This window comes from Molossus molossus, unplaced genomic scaffold (assembly GCF_014108415.1).
Source record: "Molossus molossus isolate mMolMol1 unplaced genomic scaffold, mMolMol1.p scaffold_m16_p_6, whole genome shotgun sequence".
Taxonomy (NCBI): Eukaryota; Metazoa; Chordata; class Mammalia; order Chiroptera; family Molossidae; genus Molossus; species Molossus molossus.
The window spans coordinates 65,921,864-65,940,060 of NW_023425399.1; the positions used below are offsets into that span (position 1 = coordinate 65,921,864).

The 18,197-nt window shown below is 38.2% G+C and overlaps 1 protein-coding gene and 1 non-coding gene across 6 annotated transcripts in view; one reads left to right on the forward strand and one right to left on the reverse strand.

Annotated features, from left to right (window-relative positions):
* Positions 1 to 18,197, reverse strand: part of ARHGAP28 (Rho GTPase activating protein 28) — a 211,291-nt gene that overhangs the window by 43,228 nt on the left and 149,866 nt on the right. For all 5 annotated transcript variants that reach the window (XM_036245609.1, XM_036245606.1, XM_036245605.1 and 2 more), the window contains 3 exons: positions 15,948 to 16,113; positions 15,752 to 15,843; positions 13,345 to 13,422 (listed from right to left, as the gene is read on the reverse strand). In XM_036245609.1, the coding sequence (XP_036101502.1) occupies positions 13,345 to 13,422; positions 15,752 to 15,843; positions 15,948 to 16,113 (336 nt within the window). The remainder of the gene's footprint in view (positions 1 to 13,344; positions 13,423 to 15,751; positions 15,844 to 15,947; positions 16,114 to 18,197) is intronic.
* On the forward strand, positions 8,224 to 8,330 carry LOC118619522. Its single transcript, XR_004957281.1, has one exon. It is a non-coding gene; the product is annotated as a U6 spliceosomal RNA (small nuclear RNA).

The window sequence follows — 18,197 nt, forward strand, 5'->3', positions numbered from 1 at the left end:
GGTATGCTCTTTGACATAGATCTTGGTGATAATTTTTTAATCTGACACCAAAAGCAAAAGCAGCAAAATTAAAAATAAATAAGTGGAGTGACATCATACTAAAAAGCTTCTAAAAAGCAAATAAAACCATTAACAAAATGAAAAAACAAACTACTGAATTTGAAAAAATATTTGCAAATTGGGTATCAGATAAGGAGATAATATCCAAAATATATAAAGAACTTACATAACTCAATAGCAAAAACTTTAATCCAGTTAAATGGGGACACCATCTGAACAGATTTTTTCCAAAAAGGACATTCAGATGATCAACAGGCACATGAAAAGATGCTCAACATCATTATTCATCAGGGAAATGCAAATCAAAGCCACAATGAGATATCACTTCAAACCTGTTAGTATGGCAATAATAAAAAAGACAAGAAATAGCAAGTGCTGGAGAGGAAGAGGAGAAAAGGAAACCTTTGTGCATTGTTAGTGGAAATGTATACCAGTGAATCACTATGGGAAATGGTAGAGTAGTGCCTCCAAAAATTAAAAATAAATTTATCATTTGATCCAGCAATTTCACTAGTGGGAACCTGTCTGAATAAAACAAAAACACTAACTAAAATATATATATATACACCTCCATGTTCACTGCAGCATTATTAACAATAGCTAAGATATGGGAATAATCTAAGTGCCCATCAATGGGTGAAGAGATAAAGTAATAGTAGTATATGTATGTGGCATATATTCAGTCATTTTAAAAAGAATGAAATCTTGCCACTTGAAATAACATGGATGGACCCTGAAGGCATTATGCTAAGTGAAATACCTCAGACAAAGTCAATTACTATATGATTTCACTTCTTTTGTGGCATCAAAAAAAAAAAAAAAAAAAAGAGATACAGATTGGTGGTTGCCAAAGATGTGGGTTGGTAGGGTTGGGAAAATGGGTCAAAAGGGTCAAAAGGTAAAAAGGGGGGGGGGGGAAATCAGCGATGAATTGAACATGAGACTCAGAGGGAGAAGTAACAGTCCAAGATGTTCTCATCTCATTTTGCTATCTGGAGTAATGGGCAAATGGAGGTGTTGTTAATAGAAAATACAGAAGAAGAAAACGGTTTTTCATCCATTGTTTGGTACTGTTGCTGTAAAGCAAAAGAGAAATGGTGTTCAAGTGGTCAGGAGGCACCAGTGAGGGCAGAATAATTTAAATTCATTTCGTACATACCTCTGCCATAGGAGCTAGGAGCTACCTAAACACTAATGTGACTATCATTCTAACCTGTCAGTGTTCCCTGTCACCTAAAGGGCAGCATGACTCCCGTGTCAAGAGCAGGCTCTATAACCAGATTCTTTATGTTTTTATCTCAGTTCCACAACTGACTAGTTTTATGGCCTGTGCCTCAAGTTTCTCCCAGTATAATAGGGATATTAAAGTGACCTCAAAGAGATTAAATCAGATGATACAATGTGAAGCTCAGGGGGAGGGCTGCTCGATAAATACCAACTGTTCACCATGCCCCCCTTCTCTTGGCTATAACCTATAGTATTACTATGGGAAATGCACGCGGATGTGGTTGTGGATATTTGGGTAATAACATCCCTTCATTTGTCTGGATGGTCAGTGCAAAACAAAAGTGAGAGAAAGAATGTCCTCTGTTGGTTTCAAGTGGAGCAGACTGGGAAGCATAAAAGCAGAGCTGATATTTCTGTGGTCCTAAATGTGAAACCATGTAAGTCAGGTATTGAATTTACCTCGCCAAAGGCAGGTAGCATTTAAAGGTTAAAGAAACCATGCTTTTTGTCCAGTGTTAATGAGAACAATACGCAAGGGTCAGAGCCATGTCCTTAATTCTCCTCTGGCAAATACAGCCTGCTTCCATTTCTGAGGTAGTTTTATAACAATGCAAGTGACCTGCCTTCAACTTCAGAAACCATTTCAGGAAGGAAACCAGCAGATCAGGTCACTAATTATAGAACATTTAGAGAAGCCTCAGAATAATTCAAATGAGTCAAAAAAGAACACCTTACATGTCAACAGTCTACTTTCTTCCATAAAATATATTTCCCAGTGTTTGGCTCAAATTTCTGTCATTTTGAGGGAAAAAAAAATTGAAAACCACAAAAGTATTAAATTGTTTCCAAATGATCTGAGGCCTTAAATACAGGAACAGTCTCCGAGGTTGTGGGCCCTGTGTGGCTAAAGCCAGCAGCTCCCCTCAGCGTGATATTCTTATTGGTCTTACCAGCCTTGAAAACACCAGACTGGGTTGGATTGTTCCTGATACATTAGTGTTAGCATCATCCACTTGGCACAATTAGAAGATAATTATAATGGAGTTTTTTTTCAAAAGGTCTTTCCTCAAGCATATTCCTAGAAAAAATAGTCTAACAGATGACATTAAAAAAAAGTTTGAAGTTTGAACAAGGAGAGAAATAAAGACCCCTTTACTATATTGAGTTACAATGCCTTTGTAACTGCCATGTTCTGTTTTCTTCACTGGCCTAGATGTTTTTCATATTGGCTTTCCTAAAGCTCAAACCACAAAAACATCTGGGTTAGGTTTTTTGGACTAATAAGAGATGGAAATAAATAGGCTGAAACTACATAAAACTGATTAGGGGAGAAAAGAAACTTCTACCTAAATGTGATTCAGAAATGCATGTACCAATAAGAACACTTTGAAGGAATTATTAGCCTATGAAAAGCATTCTTCAGTCAAAGATTAGCTTTAGAAAAGTAATTTCTGCTATGATGTTAAAATTCATGCACACAAGAAATTTTGCATAATGTTTTCTCTTTTGGATTATTTAAAAAGAATACTTTAAATCATATTTATTATGCTCCTCCCCTTCTCCCTCTCTCTCTGTCTGTGTCTCTCTCTGTTTGTGTCTGTCTTTGTCTCTTTCTTACACACACACACACACACACACACAGGAGCCAGTAAGAATATGATCAAATAGAGCTTTCCAATTATGAAGGGATATTTCAAAGGACAGAGTCTAATTCTCTTTAAGAAAATTTGTTTCTTTTACTTCATTTTGATTCTCTGACTATACAGATATAACAAAAGTTTTTTAATCCTCACTCAGGAATATATGTTTTTTTCTATTTATCTTTAGATAGAGTTGGAGCGAGGGAGAGAGAGAGAGAAACATCGATGTGAAAGAAACACATCAACTGGTTGCCTCCCTCATGACCCCAACAAGGGTCAGGGATGAAACACAACTGAGGTATGTGCCCTTGACTGGAATCAAACCCAAGACTTTTTGGTCTGTAGGCTGATGCTCTAACCACTGAGCAAAACTGGCCAGGACATAACTAAAGATTTAACCAAAACTATTGATAGTCATCATCCTTAGACCTAGGATATTTTTGTTCAGCAGTACATAACAACCATACCTATGAAATCCAGAAATGAAAGCAGATTCAATTTAGAAAGTATAAAACCTAGAGCTATTAGGGATTTTCCTGTCTTTCAAATAAACTTGTGCCACTATTTATAATCTCTACTGTCAGGGAAGTCACAACTCCCCAAATGCTCTTCTCCCTTCTGCCACTGACAAAATATGGTGCCTTTCTCTGATCTCCTCAAAAAATAACTTGCTGATCATCTGTGAAAATCCAGGTAGTTCAGATTATAAAATGGCGGTGCAGTGAATGGAAGCTACGCAGACCATCTCCAAGGACCAAACTGTAATTACAGCTAAAATAAAGACAAATCATCAGGAAAAACCAATAGAAAAGCCACTGGACAGAACCTATATAACCAGGGAGGAAAGAGGACACCAAATTGAGCCTGGTAGAACTGTGGAGGCACGAGAGGGTGGGCTGGGAGCCCACAGACAGCAGCTGTTTTAGCTGAGAGCACTTCCCTTGGGGTTAAAATCTCAAGCCAGGTCCACAGCTCAGAGTGCTGGGACAGAGCACTAAATTAGCTACAGCAACACACTTGGGCTCCAGCAGAAAAAGAACAACTGGACTGGAACTGTGTGGAGAGACTCTGGAGTTAGGAGAGCTGGGAGGGCACTGAGAGCTTTGTGCTGAATCACTCCCTCACAGGACAGTGGCCATTTTATTCAAAGAGCTCCTCCCCAGAGCCCTGAGGAGAAGCAACAGCCCCTCCCTCAGGAATTCAACACCACCCAGGCAGGCCAGAGAAATGCAAATTGAGGCCTATTAACAGCTAGAGAGGCCCCAAAGCATATGCCCCACTCACTGTAAATTCTCTTACCCTGAACACCCGAGGGATTTTTTTCATTCAGCTAAAGGCTCAAGTTACTGAGACTAATAGCCTCCAGGCAAAAAGCTAGAGAATAACTGAACCATTGATTGGCCTGAAAATCTACCCAGGAAAGTAAGACATGATAGTGGTGTTTAATGGGGGCACTCCCGCACTTATCTAAACCCAGTAGAGGGAGCCACAATCAGCAGAACACCAACACTCACCGAAAAAATTTGGCAAACTCCAAAAACCACTGAGACCCCCAAAATGGTGGGAAAAAAAAAAAACAAAACAAATCCCAAAAGAAAAAACAAGAGAACTTTATAGAAGAAGAGATAAATAAAATGCAAAGAAGCAAGTTATCTGAGGTACAGTTCAGAGTAATGATAATGAGGAAGCTCAACAGCATGAGTAAAGATATAGAAACACTGATGATAAATCAACTGGAAATAAAAAACCACTAAGCAGAAATGAAGAATGACATAGCAAAAATAAAGAACACATTGGAATGATTAACCAGCAGAGTAGAGGAAGCCAAGGTTGGATCAGTGAATTTCAAGACAGGGCAGAAAATAATCCAATCAGAGAACCAAAAAGAAAAAAAACAATAATAAAAAAAAAAAAACAGAAAGATAGCTTAAGAGAATTGTGGGACAATATAAAATGTAACAACATCTGCATCATCAAAGTTCCAGAATAAGAAGAAAATAAGCAAGGGTTAGAGAATATATTTGAAGAAACAGTGACAGAAAACTTCCCTAACTTGGTGAAGGAAAAGGCATACAAGTTCGAGAAGCACAGAGAGACCCAACTAAGAACACAAATAGGCCCACACCAAGACACATAATAATTAAAATGCCAAAATTTAAAGACAAAGAGAGAATCCTAAAGGCAGCAAGAAATAAGCAACAGGTTACCTACAAAGGAACCTCCATAAGGCTCTCAGCTGACTTCTCAACAGAAACACTACAGGCCAGAAGGGAAAGGGAGGAAGTAATCAAGGTCATGAAGAATAAGGATCTGAATCCAAGACTACTCTATCCAGCAAGGCTATCATTCAAAATAGAAAGTGAAATAAAGAGCTTCCCAGACAAAAAAAAAAAAAAAGGCTAAGGGAATATATAAGCACCAAACCAGCAGTGCAAGACATGTTAAAAGGCCTGCCGTAAGTAGCAGAAGAAATAGGAAAAAATATATAAGCACAATAAACAAAAATGGCAATATATAAATAGATATTAATAATAACCTCAAATGTAAATAGATTAAATGCTCAGATCAAAAGACAGAGAGTAGCTGACTGGACAAGAAAGCATGACTCATATATATGTTGTTTATAAGAGACCCACCTCACAACAAAAATGTCTCACATAGGCTGAAAGTGAAGGGATCGAAAAAAACTTTCTAAGCAAACAGGAAGGAAAAAAGAACTGGGGTAGCAATACTCATAACCAATAAAAGAGACGTCAAAATGAAGGCCATAACTAGAAACAAAGAAGGCCACTACATAATATTGAAAGGATCTATCCAACAGGAGGATATAACCTTAGTAAACATATATGCACCCAATATAGGAGCACCAAAGTATATTTTTTTAAATCTGCAGGACTTCAGAGGAGAAATCAACAGCAATACAATCATAGCAGGGGATGTCAACACCTAGCTGACATCAGTGGATAAAACTTCTAGACAAAAAATGAGCAAGGAAACAGAGACTCTAAATGAGACATTAGATCAAATGGATTTAATAGATATCTATAGAGAATTACACCCCAAAATTGCAGAATTCACATTCTTCTCAAGTGCACATGGGACATTCTCAAAGACAGACCACATGTTAGGACACAAACTAAGTCTCTACAAGTTCAAGAAGATTGAAATCATATCAAGCATCTTCTCAGATCACAATGGCATGAAACTAGAAATCAACTGCAACAAGAACATGCAAAGACATTTGAAAACATGGAGGCTAAATAGCATGTTATTAAACAATAAATGGGTTACCAGGAGATTAAGGAAGAAATTAAAAACTTCCTAGAAACCAATGAAAATAAACACAAAACAACACAATATCTATGGGATGCAGCGAAAGCAGTTCTGAAAAGGAAGTTCATAGCACTACAGGCCTACCTGAAGAAACAAGAAAAATCTCTAATAGACTATCTAATCTCACAACGTAAAGAACTAGAAATTAAACAAAAAGAAAAACCCAGAGCAAGTAGAAGGAAAGAAATAATAGTGAGAGCAGAAATAAACGATATAGAGACTAAAAGAACAAAATAAAAATCAATGAAACAAAGAGCTGATTCTTTGAAAGATAAACAAGATTGATGAATCCTTAGACAGACTCACCAAGAAACAAAGAGAGAGGATGCAAATAAACAAAATCAGAAACAAAAGAGGAGAAGTAACAACTGACATCGCAGAAACACAAAGAATTGTTTCCAAACACTATGAACAATTATACACCAACAAATTGGACAATCTAGGTGAAATGGACAAGATTCTAGAATCACACAGTCTCCCAACACTGAACTGGGAAGAGGCAGAAGACTTGAACAGACCAATAGCAATTAAGGAAATTGCAGATGTAATCAAGAAACTCCAGATAAAGAAACTACAAAGAAAGAAAACTATAGGAAAATATCACTAATGGAGATAGATGCCAAAATCCTGAACAAAATACTAGCAAGTCAGATCCAGCAATACATTAAAAAAATTATTCACCATGACCAAGTGGGATTCATCCCAGGAATACAAGGCTGGTACAATATTCACAAATGAATAAATGTGATATACCACATAAACAACATGAAAGATAAAAACCATATGATCATATCAATAGATGCTGAAAAAGCATTCGACAAAATCCAGCATCCATTTCTGATAAAAATGCTCACCAAAGTGGGAATAGAGGAATCATATCTCGACATAATAAAGGCTATACATGAAAGACCTACAGCCAAGATCATACTCAATGGATAAAAACTAAAAATATTTCCCTTAAGAACAGGAACAAGAAAGGGATGCCCATGTTTGCCACTCTTTTTAATTAATTTTTTTCCTCACCTGAGGACATTTTTCCAATTTTTGTTCACATAGAGTGGGGTGGGGGGGAGGGAGAGAGAGGAAGAGAGACAGAGAAACATCGACATGAAGGGGACACATCGAGTGGCTGCCATCCGCACAACTCAACCAGGGCCAAGGACAAACTGCAACCAAGGTTTAGCGGGAACCAAACCCGGGTCTCTCTGGAACACAGGCCAATGCTCTAACTGCTGAGCCAAAGCAGCCAGGGCATGTTTGCCACTCTTATTTAACATAGTATTGGAAGTGTTACCCACGGCAATTAGACATGAATTTAAAATAAAATGGATCAAAATTGTAAAGAAGGAAGTAAAACTGTCATTATTTGCAGATGACATGATATTGTACATAGAATACCCTAAAAGACTCCATCAAAAATCTGGTATACTTAATAAATGAATTTGGCAAAGTAGCAGGGTACGAAATTAACATCAAGAAATCAACGAGCCCTGGATGGTTTGGCTCAGCAGTTAGAGCATCGCTGGCAAACTGGAGAGTCCCAGGTTTGGTTCCCATTGAGGGCGTGTACCTTGGTTGCAGTTTGTCCCCGGCCTCGGTTGGGGTCATGTGGGTGGCAACTACTCTATGTGTCTCTCTCATGTCACTGTTTCTCTCTCCCTCCCGCTCTATCTAAAGATAAATGCAAAAAAGTGTCCTTTGGTGAGAATTAAAAAAAAAAAAGAAATCAATAGCATTCTTATATACCAATAATGAACTCACAGAAACAAACTAAAAAAAGTCCCATTTACCATTGTGCATAAAAGTTAAGATACCTAGGAATATACTTAACTAAAGAAATAAAGGACCTATTTGCAGAAAACTACAGAACATTGAAAAAAGAAAATAGAGGAAGATATTAAACGTGGAAGCATACACCTTGTTCATGAATGGGAAGAATTAACATCATTAAAATGTCCAAACTGTGCTCACATAGGCAGCACATATACTAAAATTGGAACTATACACAGAAGATTAGCATGGCCCCTGCGCAAGGATGACATGCAAATTCGTGAAGCGTTCCACATTTTTTAAAAAAGTCCATACTACCCAAAGTAGTATAGATTGCATCTATAAATTCAATGCAATCCTGATTAAAATACCAATTACATATTTCACAGATCTAGAACAAATACTTCAAAAATTTACATGAAACCAAAAAAGGATACCAAATAGCCACAGCATTCTTGAAAAAGAAGAACAAAGTAGGAGGGATCATACTACCGGATATCAAGGTTATACTACAAAGTCATTGTAATCAAAACAGCTTAGTACTGGCACAAGAACAAGCATATAGATCAGTGGAACAGAACAGAACCCAGAAATAGACCCAAGACATTATGCTCAATTAATATTTGACAAAGGTGGCAAGAGCATAAAATGGAGTAAAGACAGCCTCTTTAATAAATGGTGTTAGAAAAATTGGACAGCTACACGCAACAAATGAAACTAGACCACCAACTTACACCATACACAAGACTAATCTAAATATGGATAAAAGGCTTTTAAGCATGATTCATGAATCCATAAAATTCCTAGAAAATGTAGGCAACAAAATTTAAGACAGCACATGCAGCAGAATTTTCACTGATACAATGCCTAAGGCAAGAGAAACAAAGGAAATTAATATATGGGACTGCGTCAAACTAAAAAGCTTCTGCACAGCAAAAGAAACAACCATCAAAATGGAAAGGGAACCCATTATATGGGAAAGCATAATTGCTAATGATATATCAGATAAAGGGTTAATTTCTAAAACATACAGAGTACTCAACTCAACAAAAGGAAGACAAAGAACCTAATTAAAAAAAATAGGCACAGGACCTAAATAGACACCTCTCCAACAGGACATACAAATGGCCAAGAGACATATGAAAAAATGCTCAATGTCTCTAATTATTAGAGAGATGCAAATAAAAACAGCTATGAGGTATCACCTCACACCTGCCAGAATGGCTTCCATCAACAAATCATCAAACAAGTGCTGGTGAGGGTGTGGAGAAAAGAGGACTCTAGTACACTGCTGGTGGGAATGCAGACTGGTGCAGGCACTTTGGAAAACAATATGGTGTTTCCTCAAAAAATTAAAAATTGAACTGCCTTTTGACCCAGTGATCCCTTTTCTGGGAATATAACCTAAGAATCCTGAAACACTAATTCGAAAGAATATATGCACCCTTATGTTCATAGCAGCACTATTCACAATAATTAAGATCTGGAAAGAGCCCAAGTTTCCATCAGCAGATGAGTGGATAAAAAAGCCACAGTAGACTTCCAGTCAAGATGGCAGCGTAGGTAAACGGGGTATCGCGTCTTCCCACAACCACATCAAAGTTACAACTAAACTACAGAACAACCATCATTCAAAACTGCCTGAAATCAAGATGAATGGAAGTCCTACAACTACGGAATTAAAGAAGCAGCCACATCGAGACTGGTAGGAGGGGCGGAGGCGTGAGGGGCGGTGGCGGACTGGTCCCGCAACCACATGTGGCGGATAAAAATCAGGAGGATACCTCGGCTGGGAAGGTCCTTCCTGAGGACTGAGGGGTCCCTGTCCCACACCAGGTGCCCCGCTCAGGGTTCCAGTGCCAGGAAGAGACGTCCCCATAACTTCTGCCTGAAAAAACCAGTGGAAACTGAGGCCCAGGGAAGCTGAAGCGGCTGGAGCCCCAGGCAGTTCCTTAAAGGGCCCGCGCACGGACTTACCGGACTCTCTCCCTCTAAGCTTGGAGGGGAGGCAGCTCCAAGGGCGCCAGAGACATGCAGGGAAGAACTGAGCTGTTTGGCACTGGAGCAAGGGCTGGAGAGGGAGCTTTCTCTGGGACAAACGTGCTGTCAGAGGCCTTTGTTCCTTTGGTGAACCCTTCCCTGGGGCGGCAGACAGTCGCCATATCTGGGACTCCAGCAACCTGGCTCACACTGGTAGCCCCGCCCTGGTGACTCCCTGAGGCTAAGCCCCGCCCCACCCCACCCAACTTTCAGGCCCACCCAAACTGTTGCCACTTACTTAACCACAGGATTGGCCTGTCTTGGATCCTGCTTCAGGTTTTCCTAAATTCTTTCAAATGAGCAGCATCTGGTCTCAGCTAGCCCCATACCTCTCGTTAAGTAATACACAGAAACAAACACAGGGAGGCAGCCAAAATGAGGAGACAAAGAAACAGGTCCTAAATGAAAGAACAGAAAAATCTCCAGGGAAAGAACTAAGCTAAATGGAGATAAGCAACCTAACAGATGCTGAGTTCAAAACACTGCTTATAAGGATGCTCAATGAACTCAGTGAGAACCTCAGTGAACTTATTGAGGGCCTCAAGAGCATAAAAAAGGACCAGTCAGTAATCATGGATGCACAGTCAGAATTGAAGGAGGCATTAACTGAAATAAAGAATGATTTACACAGACTTAATAGTAGAGTACGTAAATCCAAGAAGCAAACCATCGATTTGGAATATAAGGAAGCAAAAAATGCCCAATCAGAACAGCAAAAAGAAAAAAGAATCCAAAAAAAATGAGGATAGTATAAGGAGCCTCTGGGACAACTTCAAGCGTGCCAACATTTGCATCTTCTGGGTGCCAGAAGGAGAAGAGCGAGAACAAGATATCGAAAACTTGTTTGAAACAATAATGGCAGAAAACTTTCCTAACTTGGTGAAGGAAACAGACATACAAGTCCAGGAAGCACAGAGAGTCCCAAACAAGATGAACCCCAAGAGGCCCACACCAAGACACATCATCATCAAAATGCAAAAGGTTCAAGACAGAGAGAATCGTAAAAGCAGCAAGAGAAAGGCAGCTAGTTACCTACAAGGGAGTTCCCATAAGGCTGTCAGCTGATTTCTGAAAAGAAACTTTGCAAGCCAGAAGGGAGTGGCAAGAAATATTCAGAGTGATGAAAAGCAAGAACCTACAACCAAGATTACTCTATCCTGCAAAGCTGTCATTTAGAATCAATGGCCATATAAAGAGTTTCCCAGACAAGAAAAACTTAAAGGAGTCATCACCAGCAAACTGTTATTATATGAAATGATGAAGGGTCTTTTTAAAGAAAAAGATAAAATATATGAACAAACATAATGGCAATGAATACATATCTATCGACAATGGAATCTACAAACAAAATGAAGAGGCAGAACAGAAACATTCTCATAGATACAGAGAACATTTTGTTGGTTGCCAGATGGGAGTGGGGTTGGGGTATTGGGTGAAAAAGTTGAAGCGATTAAGAAGTACAAATTCATTGCTAGACTGACAAACCTCAAAGGGAAAGGGGTTGGGGGGGGGGGTGGTGGTGGAAAGAAATAAACCAAAGAACTTATATGCATATAACCAATGGACACAGACAATAGTGTGGGAAAAGGCGGGAGTGGGGAGGAGGGAGTCAATTGCGGAAAAATGTGGAACATCTGTAGTACATTCTACATTCAACAATAAAGATTAAAAAAAAAAAAAAAGCCATGGTATAATAACACAATGGAGTACTACGCAGCTGTAAGAAAGAAAAATCTATTCTTCGAGATAACATGGAATGAACTGGAGAGTATTATGCTAAGAAAAATAAGTGAATCAGAGAAAGATAAATACCACATGATCTCACTTATTTGTGGAATACAACGTACAAAATAAACTGATGAGCAAAATAGACCCAGAGACATAGAAAGGAGTACAGTTCAGACTGACAAACCTCAGAGGAGGAGGCCGTGGGGAGGGATAAAATAAACCAAAGAACTTATATGCATGTATGTACCAATGGACATAGACAACAATGCTGTGGGATGGGGGTGGGATTGGGAGGAGGGTGTCTAGGGATAGAAAAGAGAAACATCTGTAACAAAAATTAATTGATTAGCTAATTAATTTTAAAAATCCACGTAGTTAGCTCCCCAGCTGTTAGGACTTTCTGATCTGCCTCAGGCCCTCCTCCACAGAAAGCCCTAGCAATGACTGAATATGGCATGAGGGCTGGGGCTTGGTCCACTCTGCTCAGTGCAGGACTGCTGCATGGGACGGGATAAATGGTCAGACCTGAATTGTCTTTCAGTAGCACTATCCCGCAATAACCCTCTTCTCCCAACTTCATCCGAGCATCAGCTTTCTGGTGCTTCCAATAGACAGAGCCTATTTATTCTGTTTCCACTTAGAAAAACACCTTGTCAGATTTCTAGATAAAAACTTGGAGACTTATGAAATAAAATGTCTCAAAACATGTACAAAAATGATTTTATGAAGATATACTTTTCTGCCTCTATACATTTCCTTTAGAACTTTAATAGTTCTAAACAATCAGGTTCACTTCTCCCTCTCCCTGAGGGATTCATCATTCAAAACGCTCATGTTTCCATGTTCACCAGCCAGAGAGTGATCCAGGGGCAGGAAGGAATTCTTCATTGTGTATGCTCACTAGTAGATAAAGTGGTATAAGCTTCTGGAAATTTATGAAAAAGCTTTTCTTTTCTAATAATTCTTTCCTTTCTTGAATGGTAGAGTTTGCCACCACATAAGCAAAATAAAAAGACTCACATCGCACGAGTGCTTTTATATGTAGAAACTAACATTACCTTAAATGGAATTAGGTTTTAGAACTGCTGAGTGAGTATTGTAGTGGTTATGGCTATTCCTACAAATTCTTATAAGAACTTTCATTAAAAGGAGAGCCAAAGAATATTTCTGAATGTAAAGCAACTACAGGAAAATTAGGGCTTGCATAATAATTGACTTAATGAATTCCATGACTGGAACACAGCAAACTATAGTGTTTAACCCAGAAAACAGTAATGAGACATTTCAACTCCTCAAACTAAAGACAAGCAGCAACGTTGATGATGAATTGATGGGTCATGTTATTGTTGTTGTTTTTTTATTGTTGTTTTAATTTAAAAGGATACACAACTCAGGACCATAAACAACATGTAATCATAGGTTAGGAGGAAAATGAGGTAGGGCCAAGTGCTAGTATCAAAACAACAAAGACTCGATACTCGATGCTTGTGAGAACTGGGTCTAGCTAGCTTAGATCTCTAACTAGAAAAGAGAAAATGTTTGTTACCTTGACTTTGGCAGTACATCCTGAAAGTCGAAAAATTCCTTCAGACTCCAGACCCGATTCCTCAACTTTCTCAAAAAACTAGAAAGCAATGATACATTACAAAAATAAATACCTCCAATATGATTATAAACATCTGAAATAATACTATTGATGACAACAGATGATACATTAACAAGCATATATGCGTGCCTGGTACTTGGATACCTTTAAGTGTTCACGCCCACCCCATGAGGTTAACATTAGCCTCCAATTTGCAAATGAGGTAACGGAGACCTAGAGCTGTCACATTACTTTCCCCAGATTCACCATAAAAGCAATGGCACTGGCTCTCTCAACCTGTGTTCTTCGCCACTCAAGCATGCTGCCACTTAACTACTTTAGGATCTGATTACTACATCTCTTTCTGCACACTGACCAATAAAAAAAGATTCTAAATTCACTATCATTATTTGCAACCACTCTGGCTATGAAACTACAGGAATTCTAGAAATATGACCAAGGAGATAGAAATGGTAAAAGTTTATAGCTTTCATGATCTCTCATGGTGATGAGGATGGTGTTAAAATAATAATAATAACTACTAATATTGATTGTGTACTTTTTGAGTGTTAAATAAAATTCTCAGTACTTTACATCTATCAACTCATTTAAATCCTCACAATAATCCCATGTGGAAGGTACTATTAGAACCCTCAACCTACTGCTGAGGAGACTGAGGCATGGTAAGGACAAATACTAGCCCAGCTACACACAAGAGCAGGATCCAGAGTCTCTGCTATTTTTCCTTCAAAATATGATGGTGCCTGAAACTAAGGTATGGAGAGAAATAGATATTTAGGAGGAAAAATACATCCATAAGAAAAGACTCTCCCATAGGAGTAGAAAGGTAATACCTCAACCTGTCTTAAAAGAGGAACACTTCATATCATTTGGAATGGAATGAGAGCTGACGTTTATTGAGTTGCTAATAGGATATAAATCCAGATGTAGTTTGATTATCATTTATTGCGCACCTTCCTTTTACTATGTCCTGTGCTAGATTTCTGCACTTACATAATAACATAAATTCATGTATTGAATCTTCTCCGTCTTAGATTTTTATGCATTTTTTTAAAACTCTGTCCTGTACACAGAGGACAAACGACATAATTCTGGTTCCAGTTCAAGAAAGGAAAGAAAATCTTAGTGTCACCATGAACTTTGGCCTTGGTTATATACTCTTTTTTGCATCTACCTCTTGCTAGTTGTGTGTTCTTGGGTAAATTATCTTACCCTACTATGCCTCAGTTGCCTCATCAGTAGAAGGGAGATGGTAACACCAACCTCAGGCTACTCAGTGCTGATGAGATGTGACAGGACACGGAAGGTACTGATGCAGCCCGTGCGGGAGAGCCGTCCTGCAGTTGCCCCGCCCCCTGTGCACATGGCATGTCTCCTGCCTCTTCTGCCATCCCCCCTGCTCCCATTGGCAGCCAATTAATCACTCCCATTTGAGGAGTAGCTCAACTTGAGGTACTGGTAGCAAAATTTGGAAACATAGTGAAGACATGGAGAATGTTTACTGTGAATAATGTAAACATATGTTTCCTCAGTCAATATTTTCACGTCATTTAAAAACTCAATTTAAAATTCAGTAATATTTGTGTTTAGGGCTTGGAATTTTAATTGTGCCAATGGATGTCACTGTTAAATAAATGCATACTTAGGTAAATAAATGCATACCTAGGTGTAAATTGTTGCATATAAGAAAACATGACTTAAAAGCAAATGTGCCATTCACCAACAATAGTCAGAGAGATATTAGCAGATGATAGTTCAAATAATATCACTTTTAAAACTTCCCAGACCAAAATTCTTCTTTGTCTAACTATATCATATATTCCCAGTCATACCTAAAAAACTACAACAAGCTGATTTTTAGACTTTATTAAACTTTTTTGGAAAATTCATTTAAATGATTACAAACACACATTTTGAAACACTCAACCTATGATCTCAGCAAATACTTGTATGATCAGTAAATAGATTGCTGGTAATTACTAGTTATCTTTTATCTCAGACAGAATAATCAAATACACACAAACACATACACAAATAATATTTTTTAAAAAATATCGGAAAAAGATATAACCAAAGGAAGTCACGTGACAGAGCATCTGTATCTATCCCTGATGCTTTGTGGTCAATGTAACAGACTCCAGAAGTTCACAACAAGGCAAATGGTCCAAGTACTTGTGGAATGTCATGGGGCTTCATGGAAGAATGCTGAAAATTACCAACGACCTGAGTCCTAACAGGGCTTGGCTTAGTGTCTTTAAATCTAAAGGACAATTCATTGGCAAGTTTACAAACAGCATATTGCAAGCATGAAGCTCTATTAATTTCCCATTCATTTATCCCTACTCACTTTTTGTAACACAAGGGGCACTTTCACTGCAGGGTCCTTCTTTCGGTCATTGTCCAGTAGGACTGTGAGTGGAACTCCAAAAATCCCATTGTCTTCATTGTAAAATAGTTGAGAAAGAACAAAGAATCAGAAAAGCACTATCTTATTCCAAAGTGTCAAAGTGTTACAATCAGAAGAAATCAGTCCTCTTAATTACCTCTTCCTTTTACTTTCTCTGTTTTGTTTCTCTTCAGCGGAATTCCAAAGGCATCAAAAAAGGCCGTCAATTCAATCAGAGATAGGTGGCGGATTTTCTTCATGTCTTCAGCCGATAGGTCTCCTGCTTCAGTTAGGCCAAATCTGGTTTTCTGAACAATAAATTTCTGAAATACATATTAAGAATACTTATTTTTTATGGCAAATGAAAATTATTGTACCTTCATTCAAATGCTACCTGGACATTCAAAATCTGTATAGCAAGACATGGTATTTGGGGGGAAAAATCTCTGAGGAGCATGCTACATCATAGAAAGATTATGAAAATAATTTTTAGAACATCTGCAGGTTACTACTATGCTAAACATGAAGCAAAACAGAGGTCTGAGCATACTACAACATTGTCATCACAACTGTAAAACCACTTTCTTCTAAAGACCATCCTATGTTGTCAACAACAAACATCCCAGGCATCACCTGAATGTACACACCACTGGCCCAGGTGAGACAGGTATGCAAGGCACCATCTAGGTACTCCCAGGAGACCTTGCAATGTATTTTTTATTTTGGACCATCGGTCCTTAAATCAGGCATCATCTCTTCTCTTCTGCCTCATTTAAAAGATTGTAAATAATTTTCCAAATTGAAACTGATTGCACACGCTTGCTGACACAATAGTTTTTCTACTTTTAAAATCAGATTTAGATTATTCCAAATAGTCTTAAAAAAGAAAAATGCAGAAAAAGTGCTCAATAATTCTACTATCATTTTGAAGACAATGATAGTGCTATATCTCTCTTTCCATACCAGACATCAAAATATACTAAAACAACAACAAAAAATCCTTCAAACATCCAGAAATATTGTGGAGACTATAAGACCTTTCAAAACAACAAAATCTTCTTATTAATATATAAGTATAACTATACGTATTATATATAAGTAATAATAATTTTAAAAATATAAGTATTATATAACAAATATATAATTATCTAAGTATAATATAGTATAAGTATTATATATAAATATAAGTATTGTATTATATAATATATATATTTATATATAGTATACAACAAATACTTTGCTTTCAGAAAATCTGGTGTTGAAAAAAAAATTGCTAAAGTAGAAAAATATCACAGTTATTTGAATTACAAAGCTTTAAGTACACATTCTCCATAGAGGTTCCTTAAATTAAAGCTTCCTTGGGGTTTTAAAACCATCCACCAATTCTTTTTTTTTTTTAATTTAAATGAATTTATTTATTTTTGTTACAGATGTTTCTCCTTTTCCCCCCACTGATTCCCCCCTTCCCCTCCCTCCCTGCCCTCTCTCCAGCTTTGTTGTCCATGTCCATTGTTCATGCATACATGCATATAAGTTCTCCATCCACCAATTCATTCATTCACTCATTCCTTGGAACTCTAAGTATTTTAAAGTGAAACAAAAAAAATGTAGGATGTGTTTTGGAGCATAACTTGTGCTCTTAAATGTTTGGTTATTTTATCTTCTTTCTGAGACCAAGGCCCCATATAATGATAACACATAACAATATAAACAAGACCACAAGCCTTCATTGAGTAATATGGCATGCTAAGCCCCATGCGAAGTTCTTCAACTGGAGGGAGGCTGTTCTGTACCCTGGGTGAGCCAGACCTCAGGAGACACACACTTGGATGAAGGGAATGGCAACCAGCATCCTCCTTGGACAGCTCTCTCTAAAGGTTCAGGACACTCCCTGAAACTAGAGTCCACTAGATTCCCACTGTTGAATGTCACTGTGCCTTTCAACATAGAGGCTGCTTAGGGACCAAGAGGGCTTGGAGTTTGACACACATAGGTTTATATCCTGTTTCTGCCATCTGTTAGCTATGGGTTACTTAGTTTCTTTGTGCCTCAGTTTCTTCAGCTGACAATCAGGACCAATCACACAGATGATTACAACTGAATACCTAATGCAGTGTCGGTGAGTCTTACAGTTTTTGCCCTGCCTCTCTTCTTCCTCTCCATCACAGAGTGTTTGTCTGGAAATGGTCCAGGCCCCCGGGGCAGACTCTGCCTGTTTCTAGATGACTCATATTCCTTTAGCTCTGAAACTACCTGAGCCCAGCTCACCACGCTGCCTGCCCTGATCAGCACAGAATATTCAGGGCTCCCTATCATGAACTCTTCACAAATGCATTTATTGAGTAGCAAATAGATCAGCGTAACATGGGCTTACAGGAAATAATATCCTAGATATATATAATGAGGC